General features: G+C 46.8%; 1 protein-coding gene across 2 annotated transcripts in view; it reads left to right on the top strand.

The window, feature by feature from the left end:
• LOC135378525 (sulfhydryl oxidase 2-like) overlaps nucleotides 1-15,517 on the top strand; it is a 78,509-nt gene that overhangs the window by 26,663 nt on the left and 36,329 nt on the right. For both annotated transcript variants that reach the window (XM_064611578.1, XM_064611577.1), the window contains exons 3-4: nucleotides 2,922-3,079; nucleotides 14,174-14,258. In XM_064611578.1, coding sequence (XP_064467648.1) covers nucleotides 2,922-3,079; nucleotides 14,174-14,258 — 243 coding nt within the window. The remainder of the gene's footprint in view (nucleotides 1-2,921; nucleotides 3,080-14,173; nucleotides 14,259-15,517) is intronic.

Genomic DNA, 15,517 nt, shown 5'->3' with positions numbered 1-15,517 from the left:
AACCTTCTTCGGTGCCGTCAGAGCATGTGAAAAAGCTTCATTGTGAAAGAGTGACCAGCCGGATGGAGGCATGGGCTGATAGTAGTTGGAGCCCACCAGCCCCAGGCTAAATCTATCATCTAGGAGTAGCAGTTGGGTCTAGCGATGAGTTGAAGTGCAGTTCGAACCTGTTAGGGAGCTCTAGACTTAAGTGACCAATGAGAGGCTTGTAGTCAGATGGGCCAATGAGCAGAACCACTTGTAGTTAGATGAACCAATAGCAGTTGGTGTCTATCGAGGGAGCTGAGTTATCAATGAGCCCAAGAGGTGACCAGGACTAATGAGCTCTCTGATGCAGCTGAGCCAACCCACACCTGGACCCAAGGGAGGCTGTTGTACCAAATAAAGGTTGAAATCAACAATTGTCGTGTCTTGTCTGAATCTGATGCATTGTGGTTTAGGAGCGACAGGCTAGTTCTGTTACTCCTGCTAGACAGGCCAATCACTGTTCAGTAGGCTTAGCATGGACTAATCGGGGCCAGCCATAAGGTAGCGCCAGGCCGTAAGGGGCCAGCCGTAAAGAGTTGCGCCACAAGGTAAGTAGCGTGGACCAATCAGGGGCCAGCCATCGGTAGGCTTATAATGAACCAATCGGTGTGAAGGCCCAATCAGTAGGCTTAGCGTGGTTCGGCTTAGAAGTCAGTAGGCTTAGAACGGACCAATCAGCATGAAGTGGATGGAGTCAGTAAAGAGTTGCGCCATCTGGTGCCAGTGGACTGAGAACGGGCCAGCGAGGGCCAATTGGTAGGCTTAGACTGGGGACGACCAATCAGAGCGCTGGGAGAATGATCAGCAGGCTTAGCGTGGACCGGCTTAGAAGTCCGTAGGCTTAGAATGGACCAATCAGCATGAAGTAGGTGGAGCCAGTTGCACCACGAGGTAAGTTTGGACATCTGAGATAAAGCCACAGCGGGGTCGCTGCCGAGCGGGCGGGCGCTAATGAAGCGGGCTTAATCAGTGGGCTTAGAACGAGAGCCAATCGATAGGCTTAGATTGGGGACGGCCAATCAGAGGGCTTAGAAAGTCTGGGAGAGTGATCAGTAGGACCAATCAGCGGAGCCGGTTAATTAGGGGTGGACCTCAGCGATCGGCGCGCACCAATCAGTATGAAGGAGCCAAGTAATTAGCATAAAGGGGCAGAGTCAAGCAATCAGTAGGCTTAGCATGGGCCAATCAGCGTGAAGTGGGCGGAGCTAAGCAACTAATTAGCATAAAGGGTGGAGCTACGATTGACCAATCAACGATCAGTAGGCTTGGCGCGGACCAATCAACGTGAAGTGGGCGGAGCTAATGGTGGCGGGAGGAGGAGGAGGAGGAGTATCGTTGGGAGGAACCCGAGAGGTCTGCCTGCCTGATTAGGCGGCATGTTTCTCGGGAAGGGAAAGGTGGTGGAGAGGAGGAGAGGAAAGGGTGAAGTGGAAGATCGAGCGGAATCCGCTCGGGGGGAGGTGCGTCCATGGGCCGACGTCAGGGGAACTGTGCCGGCATACGCCTATTACACATCTGAGGGAAACCCAGGAAAAACCCCAGACGGCACAGCCGGCCCGCGGATTCGAACCGCGGACCTCCCAGTCTCCAAGCGCACGCGTTACCGCTGCGCCACCGGAGCTGGTGCTAGCTAATGGTGGCCAATCAGATGGCTTTGGAATTGGCTTGTGCTGGCTTAGAACTGGATTGTTTTGGCTTAGATTAGAATAGAATTCCTGGTGCTGGATTAGAAAAGGGACGGCGTTGTTGGACCTAATGCCCTACTACTCACGGCGATCATTAGAACGCCGATCTGAAACGAGACGACCCTTTCGAACTTCTTGGCTCTCATGGGCACAGTGTGGGGAACCGTTGGGATTCGTAAGGTTGCTCCCTTGATTCTGCGTTTGTTTGCATTGTAAGTTTGCACGTATGGTTTGTAGGGTTGCATCTTATGAGAATGCAAGGTGACGGGAGGGGCTTGCCGGTGTTGGTCACAAGCGAGTCGGCATCACCACGCTTATAGCAGAAAAAAAAGAAGGGTGGAGGTGAGGTATGTACAGGATCAATGACCTCATGAGACGGACAGGGGCAACAGGAGTCTGACATTCTGCCAGAGGTGCCCGAATGGGCAGTCCTGGGGCTCAATTCTGGTAAAAGCGAGACCATCACTATTATTAGCCGTTGCTACTTCTATGGGACCACTGCATACACGTAAAACAGCATGCGAAACTGCGCCCTGCTGGGTTGCTCTTCTTTGCTTCCCCCGCGAAGGCAAAGCCTCGGTGGTGAACAATGTTTCAACGCTTTCTGTTTCTCGTGAAACTTTTCCGTTCATAGAATACCGTTTGTGTCGATGTGGTGGCTGCACGGATCTTGGGTGTCCGTTACTCGGTAGCAGCTACAGTTAATCGCGTTCTCCCAACGTCGAGGCAGCCGTGTGTTTTCCTGAAGTGACAGTTCCATTCAGGTGCGACGAAGTGCAGACATACATACGGCAGGTATGTAACACCGCACCGCAACCAAAGAGGAGAACACACGGAACCTATGGAGCACTTCCTGCGGTTTACCTTTATGGCGTTCGCACGTGAAGCGGTGGAGGCAGCGGCGGACGGGAGCGCGGCACGCCACCGCGCGCGTCATTTTACACCCTCGTTCTCTCCTGCTGCGCAGAAACCTACTTGCGGAGTGTATATGGAAGGATAAAAGGTTCCCGTTGCGTATGTCAGAAGCGCAGTGTGGTCATGGTTGCCTAGTGTCGAGCTAATGGGCAACGAAAAGAGCATGGGCAGTTATGCAAACAATCCATGAAATGTGGAAAACAATACTGTATATGCAGCAACATATCTTACATATATAATCCATTCGTCATTGCAGGTTGCAATTTGTGATGCTTTGTTATGTATTTTGATCAGTTCCTCCGAGCATGCGCCACAACTGAAGATAAAGGGCGCCTGTGGGAAACGATCAAAACTGTGGACAGTGTGCGACACCAAACAATTGACTTCCTTGAGGGTGGCAACGCATCAAGGTGCACTGCCCAAGTATCTTGGCCTTCTCTTCAAGCTACAAAGTAAGTCTAATACTAATGGGCCGAATACCCACCGGCGTTAGACCTAAACAATGAGCGTGGCCAGAAAGTGCTTACGCACTTACTTACATACATTTTAACAATGTATTGAACAAAACCAGTCCTTCAATAATAGATGCACTATCTACATTCCCACTGTCCCTCAGGTCTTTAATTTCCTTCCGAACACAAATCATCATAACACCAACGCATCCAAGCATCAACAGCATCTTTCTCACCACTGAAGCTACACAAATTCCTTGCTTGATAACATACACAGGGCGTTTCTTTTTTCTTTTTTATCATTCACACTTTATTATAAAAAAGCTGTGAGAATAGCATAGAGGTCGTTTTTGCAGTTGAGTTATACGGTTAGGTGGATATCCTCTCGGAGATGGTATGTAACTACCATATAACTACTGTGTGAAAATTCGAAGTATTCGATATTCGGACCGAATACACCAGTATTCGATTCGAATAATTTTTTGTCGAGTACGTCGAATATATTCCAGTCATCGATCACCGACTGTACGGGCGTGCATGTGTGGTAGTTCCGGTTTCTACAGGCTAAATTCGGTGACTTTTCGGTTCGAATACGTGAAACCCTGGGAAGAATTCAATCCTGTCCAATAAATATCCGAAACTTTTAAGACAAACACTTAGTACTTAGTTCTGTATGCTGATCAAGATTACACCTCCTATGTGCCTTATTTCCTGGTGCAACGGAAAACAACTCAAGGTTATGCACTAATATTGTACGATTAAAAGGCATATTAAGGGCTTAAAGTGACACTACGGACTAAATCTCGTGTCTTCAGAATCATACCAAAGTTATGTTACTGGAATCTTCTTGTCTCAGTTAACATTCCTGCAAAACATTTTGGGCATACGTTACACGGAAGATAGAGGAAATTAATTTTTATTTTTGGAAAGTGTGATGCCATGTTATGCTCCGACGGAGCGCACGGCTCTCATCTGGCGACGTTGTTGCCCTTCGCGTCATCCGGGGCCTCACTTTTTGCACTCGGTTAGCGGAGCCTCATCTAACATATCATCCGAACGCTCCGACCTTAGAGAAAAAAACAAGGAGGGAGAAGGCATCTCCCATTTTCCCTTGCTTCGATTAGCGGCGTGTGACTTCTTCACCACATGACCCTCCCGGGACGCCGGAGTCGCTGCTAGGAGACGAGTGCCCTCTGGAGAACATGACATCATTACGATTTGTGGGATTATGTTTACGTCACCCGCTCCTCGCGTCATCGAAACTTGTTGAGGCTCAGCAGATCTTCAAAATTTGACAGGAATGCACAGCGTTCGTAAACAGGATTGAAATGTCGCGTATAGAATCCTTCAAGCACTTCCTTTCCGTGGACTAAATAACATAAACGATGTTGTCGGGGTCCGGAGTAGCACTTTTCATGGTGTGGCACATTTTTGTAAGAGTATGGCATAGATGCAGGCCAGATCTTGGACAAACTTCACAATGTGATAAGCCTGAGCCTGGGCACCTCTAGGTTCCCAGGCTCAGGCTTTTCACATTATGGAACGTATTTTTTCTACCTCAAAATGCAACTTATCGATCGTGGCGATTGCGTGCTTTAGTGCAGCGTGTTCCTGTTTTGGTGCGGGGCAACAGGAAATCTGAAAGGAACCACTGGCAGTATTAGGATCACGCGGCACAAAAAGTCTTGAAAGTTGAAAGTAACAATGATTGGTAAACTCTAGCCGCCAGCAGAATGCCACTAATTAAAGCAAAAGAGTTATGAAGTGTGTTTGAATCCACTGAAAGCTATGATATAGAGGGCTGATTTCAAGCAGGTTCAAGGAAGTGTGGTCCAGTCGACCTCAGATTTTTTCGTTCGAATATATATTGAAACCTAGTGATTAGCACATTGGCGGAGGGAATAGCTGAAAATATCTTATTGTTGTCATTTTTTCTTATATCCTTCAAGACTGACCATTTAGAGCACTGCGCTTCCTCGCAATTTTGAGGTTTCGTATCTTCGTAACCATTAAGGCCACGCAGTTATTTTTTTCCACGCTCAATGCCTATGTGCTGCTGTGCTGTATCTTCGAGGTTATAGGTTTCGCGGGTGTCCTGATAAATAATTTCAAATTCGCCTCATATACAAACAATCGCGCTTTTTCGGCGCGTAACTGCTTTTCTACACATGCCCAGCAATTCGGGACAAAACGTAAAGCAGGCTTCACCTGATACTGCTACCATAGAAGCCATGTATTAGGAATAGAAAATCGCGTGCAGCACGCTCCGTTGTTGCCGCTTTGCATTCGTTCTCTAGTGGGACGTTGCCTGTGTCATAGCGAAACATTTAGTACAAGTTTCGTTAACGAATATTGGGTTCTTCGAGGTTCCATTTTGGTTCCAAATTTCCGACCTGTAAAGGAGGCTTCACGAGATACACTCAGCTTTGGTTCAGGTCCTCAACCAGGTGAGTTATCGCAAATACACCACGCATTTTGCAAGAAACGCGTGAGTTGAATGCTCTGTACGACATCTCAAACACCCTACAAGACAGGTAAGTTCGCAGAATTTGTTGCGCATGCAAAAATAAAACAAATCCCTTGCTGTTATGAGACTCTTCCTTCGACGCACGAAGCTTGTGAGGGGATCTGAGGCCAGTGGCGTGCCAGGCAAGGAATATCGTTATATAAGCGATGGCAAACTAGCGCAGAGGCCGATATCAGAGCAGTCAGTTGACTCCTTTCGCCTCGTAAAGCAGGCAACATCTACCTATCGCCGAGGGATGCGCGCATTGAAAATCGAAGGACGCGTGTTGTGCGTTGTTGTTCGTATGGCAATGCCTTTAAATGCTGATTTGTGGGTGAATATTGTCAGGTTCCTTTAAGGTTCCAAACTTTTCCGCTCGGTTTGTTTGGGAGCCCCATTTGATGGGGGGGGGGGGGGGGTCCTCTGCACACTTCCGCATAAACTTCGCGTGGCCCAAATGCCGCTTGCATGAATTGGAAATATGGAACTGGTCCAGCTCCTCCTATAACCCGAAGTCCTGAATAGGCTGTAAGAAGGTGGTAGGTAACGAAAATCAGGTGAGAAGATGTTGATATTCAAAGGGTGTTGGTAACGTCCCAGGAACGAACATCTGTTTCCAAAGTCCCGAACGTACAGATCGTCCTCGCCTAGGTCCTTTACTCTTCTTTATGCCATCTCTCTTCAAACAGCCATCATTGCGTGTGGATGACTTTGGTTGGGCTACTCTGATATGCGCATTTCGGATCGTTTTTTTTTCTATGTTTGGTTGGTAACAGGTATTACCCAACATTTATTTATGTATAATTTGTCATCTATTGTCCATCCTCCCGTCTCATCCCTACAAGCCTGACATCATGCGGCTGCACAAAAAAGAAAGAAAGAAAGAAGGAAAGCTTTGCAGACATAGTATGTGCGCAATTGGTAGAAGCGGAAGACCAGCTGTCCAGCACCGGACCAGACTCCGTAAAAGTCAAGCACAACTCCATTTGTTGTTGAGTATACGGTCAGTGTAGTGCAGTGCACATTTCAAGCAATTTTCGTTGAAACATTTATTTGCATAAAGGTGGCATCAGGCGCTTTTACAGCACCCTGCTGTGTGTGATCAAGAAGCTCCAAGTGCGTATACAATGTGTTGTGATAGATGTGAAAGATGTCATCTTTAGTTCACCAGTAAAATAGCGATGAGAAAACATACAACGCCCTCGTACAGTTATCACATTATCGCTACTTCAGAGACACGTAAGAGGGAAGCAACGCTTCTTCTGACACTTCCAAATCACACAATATCTTCTTTTTTATCTTCAGATTTATCTAACCACAGTTGAAGCACACGGATCTCAAGCAATGTAAGCTATGTGAGCACCTGCTGTACAACACCTGCGGTCTGTGCATCAGCATCGTGATAATAGTGTGACGACGAGAATGAGGACTCATCGCACGCGACTCATGTCACGCGCGTTATCATTCTGTCATTAAATTATTACCATCCTGACGCTGTGCCTCTCGCAACATTTGGTGGAGGTGCGACGAGAGGAAGAGACCGCCACCCGTGCCAGAGAACGTCTTCGTCCTCTCACGCTCGCCTATTACCCGTGACAATACCATGTAAAGGTTTATTTTAAGCTCTCTACGAAGAGCGGCCGGAACTTCAGAGATACATATTACATGATAAGCCAATTGCACTGCTTCTTTGAAACGGGTGACATCACAATACTAAGCTTGGATTTGATAACTTCCTTTATCGTATCGTTTTCGTAGAATTCTTCCGATGTACTAAAACACACGATAACGCAGAGTTTCAGTGCACCGTATGCTATCGCCTTTGCGTACGTAAGGGATAGCGTGGTGGTCCTGCGCAATGGGCGAAGCTCTCTTTATGTTTTTGCGCGCGCGCAGAGCGCAGAACCAACAACGCTTTAGTCCATCGTACGCTATCTCCTTCGCGTTCGTAAAAGGTCTTTTACGTACGCAATGTATGCACTAAAGCTCACTACTAGAGAGTTTTACTGCATGAGTGCAAGTAGTGCATAAAACATAAAGCGAGCTACAGAAGATACGCAGTCACCTCCATTTTTTTCTTTTAAAAATCAATCAATCATACGCAGTCAGAGACAAGGGACGACAGACACGCAACCGCTGCTTACTAATAACTGAATTAATCTAATGCAACAGAAAACAAGGGGAACACAAGGGGAAGTGACAGGAAAAAAAACTGACTTGCTAGTCAATATATTCCTGTTCGGTGGTCTAACAGCGCGAGTCGCACAGGTAGCTAATCTCTTGTGGCGATAAGCCAATTGACCACCGAACAGTAAGATAATGACTAACAAGCCAGTTTTTCCTGTCACTTCCCCTTGTGTTTTCCTTATTTTCTGTTGCATTTAATTCTATCAGTTGTTGGCTAGCAACTGTTGCGTGAAGTCTGCCAGCCCTTGTCTCTGGCTGCGTATCTTATGTATCGAATATATACCAACTACTCCATGAACGCGTTCATAAAGAGAGCTTCGCACAGTGCGCAGAACGATCATGCTATCACTTACGTACGCAAAGGCGATAGCGTACTTTGCACTAAAGCTCGCAGTTTGAAACTCCGGTAAATATGTTACTCTTAACATTGGCGATTGAATGAATGATAGCGAAAAGTGAAGCAGCAAAATGAAAAAAAAAAAAAAAAGAAGAGCATAAAGTGATGTTTTTTTACAGCCGGAGTGTTGACTGATTCGATTACAAACAGCTCCAGAAGTATACAGGGTGTCCCAGAAAACGTGTCATTGGATTATAATTAAAAAAAAAAAACTACGCCACCTAGAATCATGTAGTCAATGGCATTTGTTCTTACTAGGTTTTTGCCACCTCCTGATGTGAATGTCATGTATCATAAGTTTAATTATGTAAATATTTGCGAATTGAACTCTGAAATTTGCCAAGTAAAGGTCGCTTTTTTTACCCCACCAATATGAAGGGCGTGTCAAATTCACTCAAACTTATGATAATTTACATTGATATTCACGAGCTATCCCATCGGAAAAAATAGCCGAATATCATGCTTTCCGGAGCACCGGACCATGACGCGCGACGACTTTTTGAACGCAATCACGGCGTCTCGCTCGTGGGTGTCATGCTGACTGGGAGGTGGTGGGTTCGAATCCTCCCACCGGCTGTGCTTTCTCAGGTTTTCTGAGGTCTGAGGTTTGAGGTATTCTCTGGGTTTTCCGAACACTTTCCAGACGAATGTCGGCACAGTTCCCCCTGAAGTCGGCCCGGGACGCATAATAATCCCCCTGTCCCTCACTCCTTCCTGCTGTCCTCTCTCCATCTGTCCTCATCTATGCGCCGCTCATAGCCACACTTGCTTCGCGGTGCTAACACGAAAGTGAAATAAAAAAAGAACGTAATCCCACTCTCAGTCCGACGAAAGAAGGTTCCAAACCCAGCCCACAGAGTGATACTAGAAAAAGTGATAGTTCCTGAAATTGGGAGAGGGAAAGTATGATCCCAGCGGAAGCCGGACGCGATAAGCCATGCCTGTTTTATCTCTTTCTGCGATGTGCGTTTGAGCTGGGTTTCCAACCTCCTTTCGTCGGACTGCGAACGATTGCCCTGAAAAATTCGTAGCGCGCTATCCCCTCTGAGCTCTGTAGAGCATGATGTACGGCTATTTTTTCTGATGAGATAATTCCTGAATATCCCTGTCAATTATCATGAATCTGAGAAAATTACACACGCACCTCATACTTGTGGTGTAAAAAAGTGACCTTTATTCGGCAAATTTCCGAGTTCACTTCGCAAAAACTTACGTAATGAAACTTACGTTACACAACATTCACATCAGGAGGTGACAAAAACCTAGTAAGAACAAATGCCGTTGATCGCATGATTCTAGGTGGTGTAATTTTTTAAATTACAATTCAATTACACGTTTTCTGGAAAACCCTGTATGTCTTCCGCATAACACCAACAGCAATTTACCTGCCGAAGCGTGATGTAGAGTACAATTATGACTTTTCGTTTTTATTTCTTTTTTACGTGCGGGTCATCTGGAGCACCACACTATTGAGGCGCCTCAGTCTACAATTTGGGTTGATTTGGTAGGAAAAACACTGAAATTTCCCTTGCGCAGACAATGGATATTTCAGTGCGACTCCAAAGCCGGCCTTGAAGCTATATCTCATCGTTCTTGGAAAAAGACCGTACGGCGTCAACAGTACGAGACATCCTGTTAGCGTACCGCAAGTGCACAGACATCGGTCACGACGTCATTCTTCAGTGGATACCTGGCCATATTGGCATAAGTGGTAACAAGAAGGTGGACGAAATGGCGAATATCGCACACCTGCCATTGACAGAACGTCTAGTCACGTTTTCTAAGCAGAACATCAAATCTCTCCTAAAATCTATGACTGATGACATCCGCAGGACAAAATGTCACGAAGCCGACAGTGGTCCGTCACTGCTGCGCACGCTAGACCCGGAGCTGAATTTTACCATACCTTCAAGAACGCCCAGACACATAGAAACTCTCCTGCATCACCTTCGCCTGAATGTGCCCTATGGTCGCAGTTTTTTCATAAAGTCGGCAAGGTGGACTCGCCCAACTGTTTACTGTGCGGGGCAGTGGAAAACACTGAACATATCATCGTGTATTTTCCAAAACATGCTGTACAAAGAGGCATCTTGAGGCGGACCTTTGGCCATCTCGACAACAGGGACCTTAGCATAGAGAAAGTCTTAGGCGTATGGGACGCTAAGCACAGGGACGCGGCCTTCAATGCTCTTGTCAATTTTATTGTGAAATCTGGACTAGAAACCCTATACTAGACGGTGCGTGGACATTACTATGATCCTTGAGGTGAACGGCGCGCTCCGTCCTGCGTGGTCGCGGTCGTGACGCTCGCCGCGGTGAACTGTTGCGGGTGGGCTCTGTGGTGCGATCGTACCGTTTCTTTTCTTTCGGGGGGGGGGGGGGTGCAACCTCCCCTTGTTATTTAAACAACCACCAACAACAACAATGGAATTTCAGTACGCAAAGGAAGCTAAGACAGAAAATCACAAAAAGATTAAACAAGAAATGTAGCTGGGGCTGCGTGGTTGGATGTACGATATAATGTTGCGATGTACGTTGAGGAACAGCCCTTGGGCTATTGCTCAACGTACATCCGTGTGCACTTCAGCGTGCGTCATGGAGTTCACGGAAATGTGGTTGCTTCAACCTGAAGAGAGAAAAAAAAAACGATATTGGTGCAATTCGGGGGCATCAGAGGCATCGTTGCTTCCCTCTTACGTGTCTCTGAAGTACCGATAAGCGATAACTGTACGAGGGCATTGTTTGTTTTCTTATCGATATTGTACTGGACACGGTTTCATCACAGCACGTGGTATAGACTCGTGAAGCTTCTTCATCGTATACAGCAGGGTGCAGTGAAAGCGTATCGATGTCACCTTTACCCAGGCAGCACAATGTACTAAATGTCGAGTGCAATAGGGGTGGACGGTATGTGGCTTATCAGTGTTCCTTAGTTTCAAGAGTCTGTTCAAGGTCATTCCCTTAACCGTCCACCCCTATTGCACTCGACTTTCAGTACATTGTGCTGCTTGGGTATGTGAGGAGATGTTTAAACGAAAATTGTTGGAACTGTGCGCTGCACTACGGTGACCGTATATACCCAACAAATGGAGTTGTACTTGACTTTTACGGATTCAACTCTGCTGCTGGACAGTTGGTCCTCCGCTTGATGTACTGCTTGGGACAAAAGTTTACGCAACGCCATGGTGTCGTAACTCTCAATTCGAGCGACAGCTGTGCAGCAAACAGGAGCGGACACACACACTGCCATGGATAGGATATAGTCGGTCACTCGTTTCTTATTCGATCTCTTCCTGATAGTTAACAGAGGGCCGCTTCGACGAAGAAATACGTCAGCGCCGTGTTCCGTAAACGGTTACCAAAAGCTGCACCAATTGCTCATGTACTATGTCTGAAATGCGTTTTTCTTTCTTTTCTTTTGCGTGCAGAGCTGCAGGGTGTCCGGCTTGACAAAGTGAGACGTGATGATGGACATTGGATGACGAAGGACACATAAACAATTGTTTGATTTTTTTTTGTGTGTTAATTCCGTGTTAGCGCCGCGAAGCAACTGTGGCTATGAGCGGAGTACAGAGTTGGCAAGTGGAGAGAGCACAGCAGGAAGTAGCGGGGCGTTTGTATTCGTCCTGGGCCAACTTCAGAGGGAACTGTGCCGACATTCGTATGGAAAGTCTGTCGGAAAACCCAGGGAGAACCTCAGGCATTACAGTCGGTAACGGGATTCGAACCCGCGGAAATCCCAGCCACAATGTCACGGTAGTTGGCACATAAATAAATATTGGTTCATACACGTTACCAACCAAAGAGAGGAAAAACGACCCGAAACGCGCGTATAGCCAAGTAGCGCAAACAAAAAGTCATCCATACGCAAATATGGCTACGTAAATCAGTTGTTTCAAGGACGAATCATAAAGGACAAAGGTGGCGAGGCCGGCTCTGTAGTTTGGGGACTTTGGAAACAGATGTCCGTAACTGGGATGTTACCATTACCGTTTGAATATCGAGCATTATTTGTGCATTATTTGTGCATTAGCATTATTAGCGGTATTTGGAGCACGCGAAGTTGATGCGTAAGTGTGCAGAGGAACCACCCACGTTATGGACTCCCAAGTGGAGCTCCCTCAACCAGCCCTGCTGAAAAGTTTGGAACCTCAAAGGAACCTGACAATATTCACGCATAAATCTTCGTTTAACAGCATCGCGATAAGACAACAACGCACAACACGCGCTCTTCGATTTTCAATGCGCGCATCCCGCGGCGGTAGGTAGATGATGCCTACTTTACGAGGCGAAAGGAATCAACTTAGTGCTATAATATCGTCCTCTGTGACAGTTTACCATCGCTCATGTCACGATATTCCTTGCATGCGCGCCACTGACCTCAGACCTCATCCCAAGCTCCGTGCATCGAAGCAAGAGTCTCGTGACAGCAAGGGATTAGTTTTATTTTTGCGTGCGCAACAAATTCTGCGAACTTATCTGTCTTGTAGGGTGTTTGAGATGCCGTACAGAGCATTCAACTCACGCGTTTCTTGCAAAATGTGTCGTGTATTTGCGTTAACTCACCTGGTTGAGGGCCTCAACCAAAGCTTCAGTGTATCTCGTGAAGCCTCCTTTACAGGTCGGAAATTTGCAACCAAAATGGAACCTCGAAGAACCCAATATTCGTCAATGAAAATTACACTAAATGTTTCGCTATGACACAGGCAACGTCCCACTAGAGAACGAATGCAAAGCGGCAACAACGGAGCGTGCTGCACGCGATTTTCTATTCCTAATACATGGCTTCTATGGTAGCAGTATCAGGTGAAGCCTGCTTTACGTTTTGTCCCAAATTGTTGGGCATGAGATACCAGAAGGTTGACATGTGTGACATCGTTCAGTTCGCAATCAAACGCTCTTTCCTCTCATATAAAATAGATCTTTGGAAAAACTCTGACATACTCCCTGACGCGCGTTTAGGGACGGATGGTTAGGCAAAACGCGCACCTTCTGTTGCGTATTCTCCATACTTGCCCTCTTGTGACGTGGTCCATATTCCTCACACGTGTTGTTCATTACAAGCTCGCGTAGCGCAGTAAAAAAAAATCACTTCAGAAATTTCTGAAGTTTATTTTCCGGCTTTCTGCGCACACCTGCGTGGCTGGTTCGTGACGCGCGCAGCCAGGGCGGACAACGGAGTTTCGTCCCTTCGTGGCTTCTTTTTTTTTTTTTAAATTCCGTGTTAGCACCGCGAAGCAACTGTGGCTATGAGCGGCGTACAGACGAGGACAGATGAAGAGAGGACAGCAGGAAGGAGTGGGGGATAGGGGGCTTAGTATGCGTCCTGGGCCGACTTCTGGGGGAACTGTGCCGACATTCGTCTCGAGAGTCTTCGGAAAACCCCCTTCGTGGCTTCATATTACATTTAAGGTCACGTACTGGTTTATAAGGTTTATTACGAAACACAGTTCAAATATCAATCTACCAAGACAGGAGTTACACTCCGTAGGTCGGACCTCTAACCGCAAACGTTATGTATCTCGTTTCCCGAATAACACCATGGAATGGTCGGTGCATGTACTGCAGCGGTTTTACCACTGTCCCTCAGCATCCCTGTACTTTGTGGCCGCTAAGCGTTCGCGCTTAGTGGCCATGGACGTTTCCACGATATTTTTTGAAGGGGGCGATGTGCTTCCAGGGGGAGCAAAAGCGTGCAACTACTTCACCTCCCTTCTTGGAGACGGACGCTGCTGACTGTGTGGGAGTTCAGAGACATCTACACAACACGTTGGCATTGAAACAAATCGTGGCCTATGAATAATTAGTGCGCAACGTTCACAATGACATTGAAGCTAAAGCAAAGGGCCCCTCTCGGTACGCCCATCATGACAGATATGCTTCTTTCTTTCTTTCTTTTTTAATTCTAGACGCTCAAATGCTAGGATGAACTTGTATAAACTAGGATGAACCGTCGCAATGTCAATGAATTTCGTATCCGTCAAGGTACTTAATTTCTTTACAGCGCCAGCAGTTATACAGGTCTTCGTGGGAACGCAGACCGTGCCTTACTGGTGTTGGAGAACGAAGATTCCTACCTCGGAAGAGAGGTAGGTCAAGTTACGCATTCGTTATACAGAGTGCGTTTTTGTTCATTAGATGTTTTATTAGACAAACAAACAAACAGAAAAATGATGAGAGCGCTTAGGCGCCGTTTTGCAGGTGAGTCACAGAGCAAGGCAGGCGTCGTCTTGAAGACTGTATGTAGCTAGTAGATGACCCATTAATTCGAATGCCTCATTAATAAGAAGCTTCGAGCAAAAGTGAGACAGCATATTGGGAAACAATACGTACCTGTTATGTGCGTCGCTATTTCTAAAATTCCTGAAGCGAGCTCGTGCGCAAAATATCCATTGCCCGATTTTTGCTCTGCTAGTGAGCCGAAATCACGCGCATCGATAACGCAGGAAAGACTGCACTTATTCCATGTCGGAGAGCTAAGCGTTTTGGATCTGCTGGCCAGCTAAATCGCTTTGGCCCAGTTCCACCAACGCCGATTAAAGGAGTTGCCACAGGTCATCCCAGGTTATCCCAGATAAACGTAAAAGGTGGTTCGTTGCACCAATGTGAACCTGCATTGAAACTTTCACGCGAGGAGGAGAATAGACGCAGAGAAAATGGGCACCGCGGATACCGAAACACGTCTCTGTTCTGTTCTGCCATGACAGCCCTCGCCCCCGCCAGTGAGGGAGCGCAGAAGAAACCACGTGCTTGTGGCTGCCAATGGGAATGGACATATCTCTGAGCTCTGTGACGTATCTCGCTAAGTACGACACGTAGAAGCATTTTTTGTTCTTTAGTATTCCGGGGTGCAGTACAACGCGTCCATGATGTAATGAACCACGTTTATGGAAGTGTCCCAACCCGTTTAATGTTTCGACCGAGATCAAGGATTCCTTAACTTGAATTTAACGCTGAACTCTCCTTCTCTAAACGGAGTTGTTGTCATTGAAGCGTTCATCACGTTGCCAACGAACGTTTGCAAAAATGAGTTTGAACTTCAACTTTCAGTAAGCGTTGATCTTGGTTCAAAGTTAACAAGCGTTTGTGAAACCGGACCTTTCAGCTCAGACGGGACGCCGACGGCGAAGGTCATGTCCTCCTTGCTCTCCAAATGCGCGAGCTCGAGATTTTAGATAACCGTGTCACAAGCAGTACAATCAAGAAAACAAGAAAATACTTTTAGTAAGTTCATTCAACGTTACAGAAGTAGTCATTAAAGGAACTGTAAAGTGAAATTTGACCCCCTTGTTTCTGTGTCCGACCTGGTAGAGTTTGCCTGTGTGATACCGCACACACAGCCTAAGCA

Source organism: Ornithodoros turicata, chromosome 1 (genome assembly GCF_037126465.1).
Source record: "Ornithodoros turicata isolate Travis chromosome 1, ASM3712646v1, whole genome shotgun sequence".
Classification (NCBI taxonomy): Eukaryota; Metazoa; Arthropoda; class Arachnida; order Ixodida; family Argasidae; genus Ornithodoros; species Ornithodoros turicata.
Note: the sequence above shows the minus strand (reverse complement) of the source record. Positions and strands in the feature narration are given on the sequence as shown.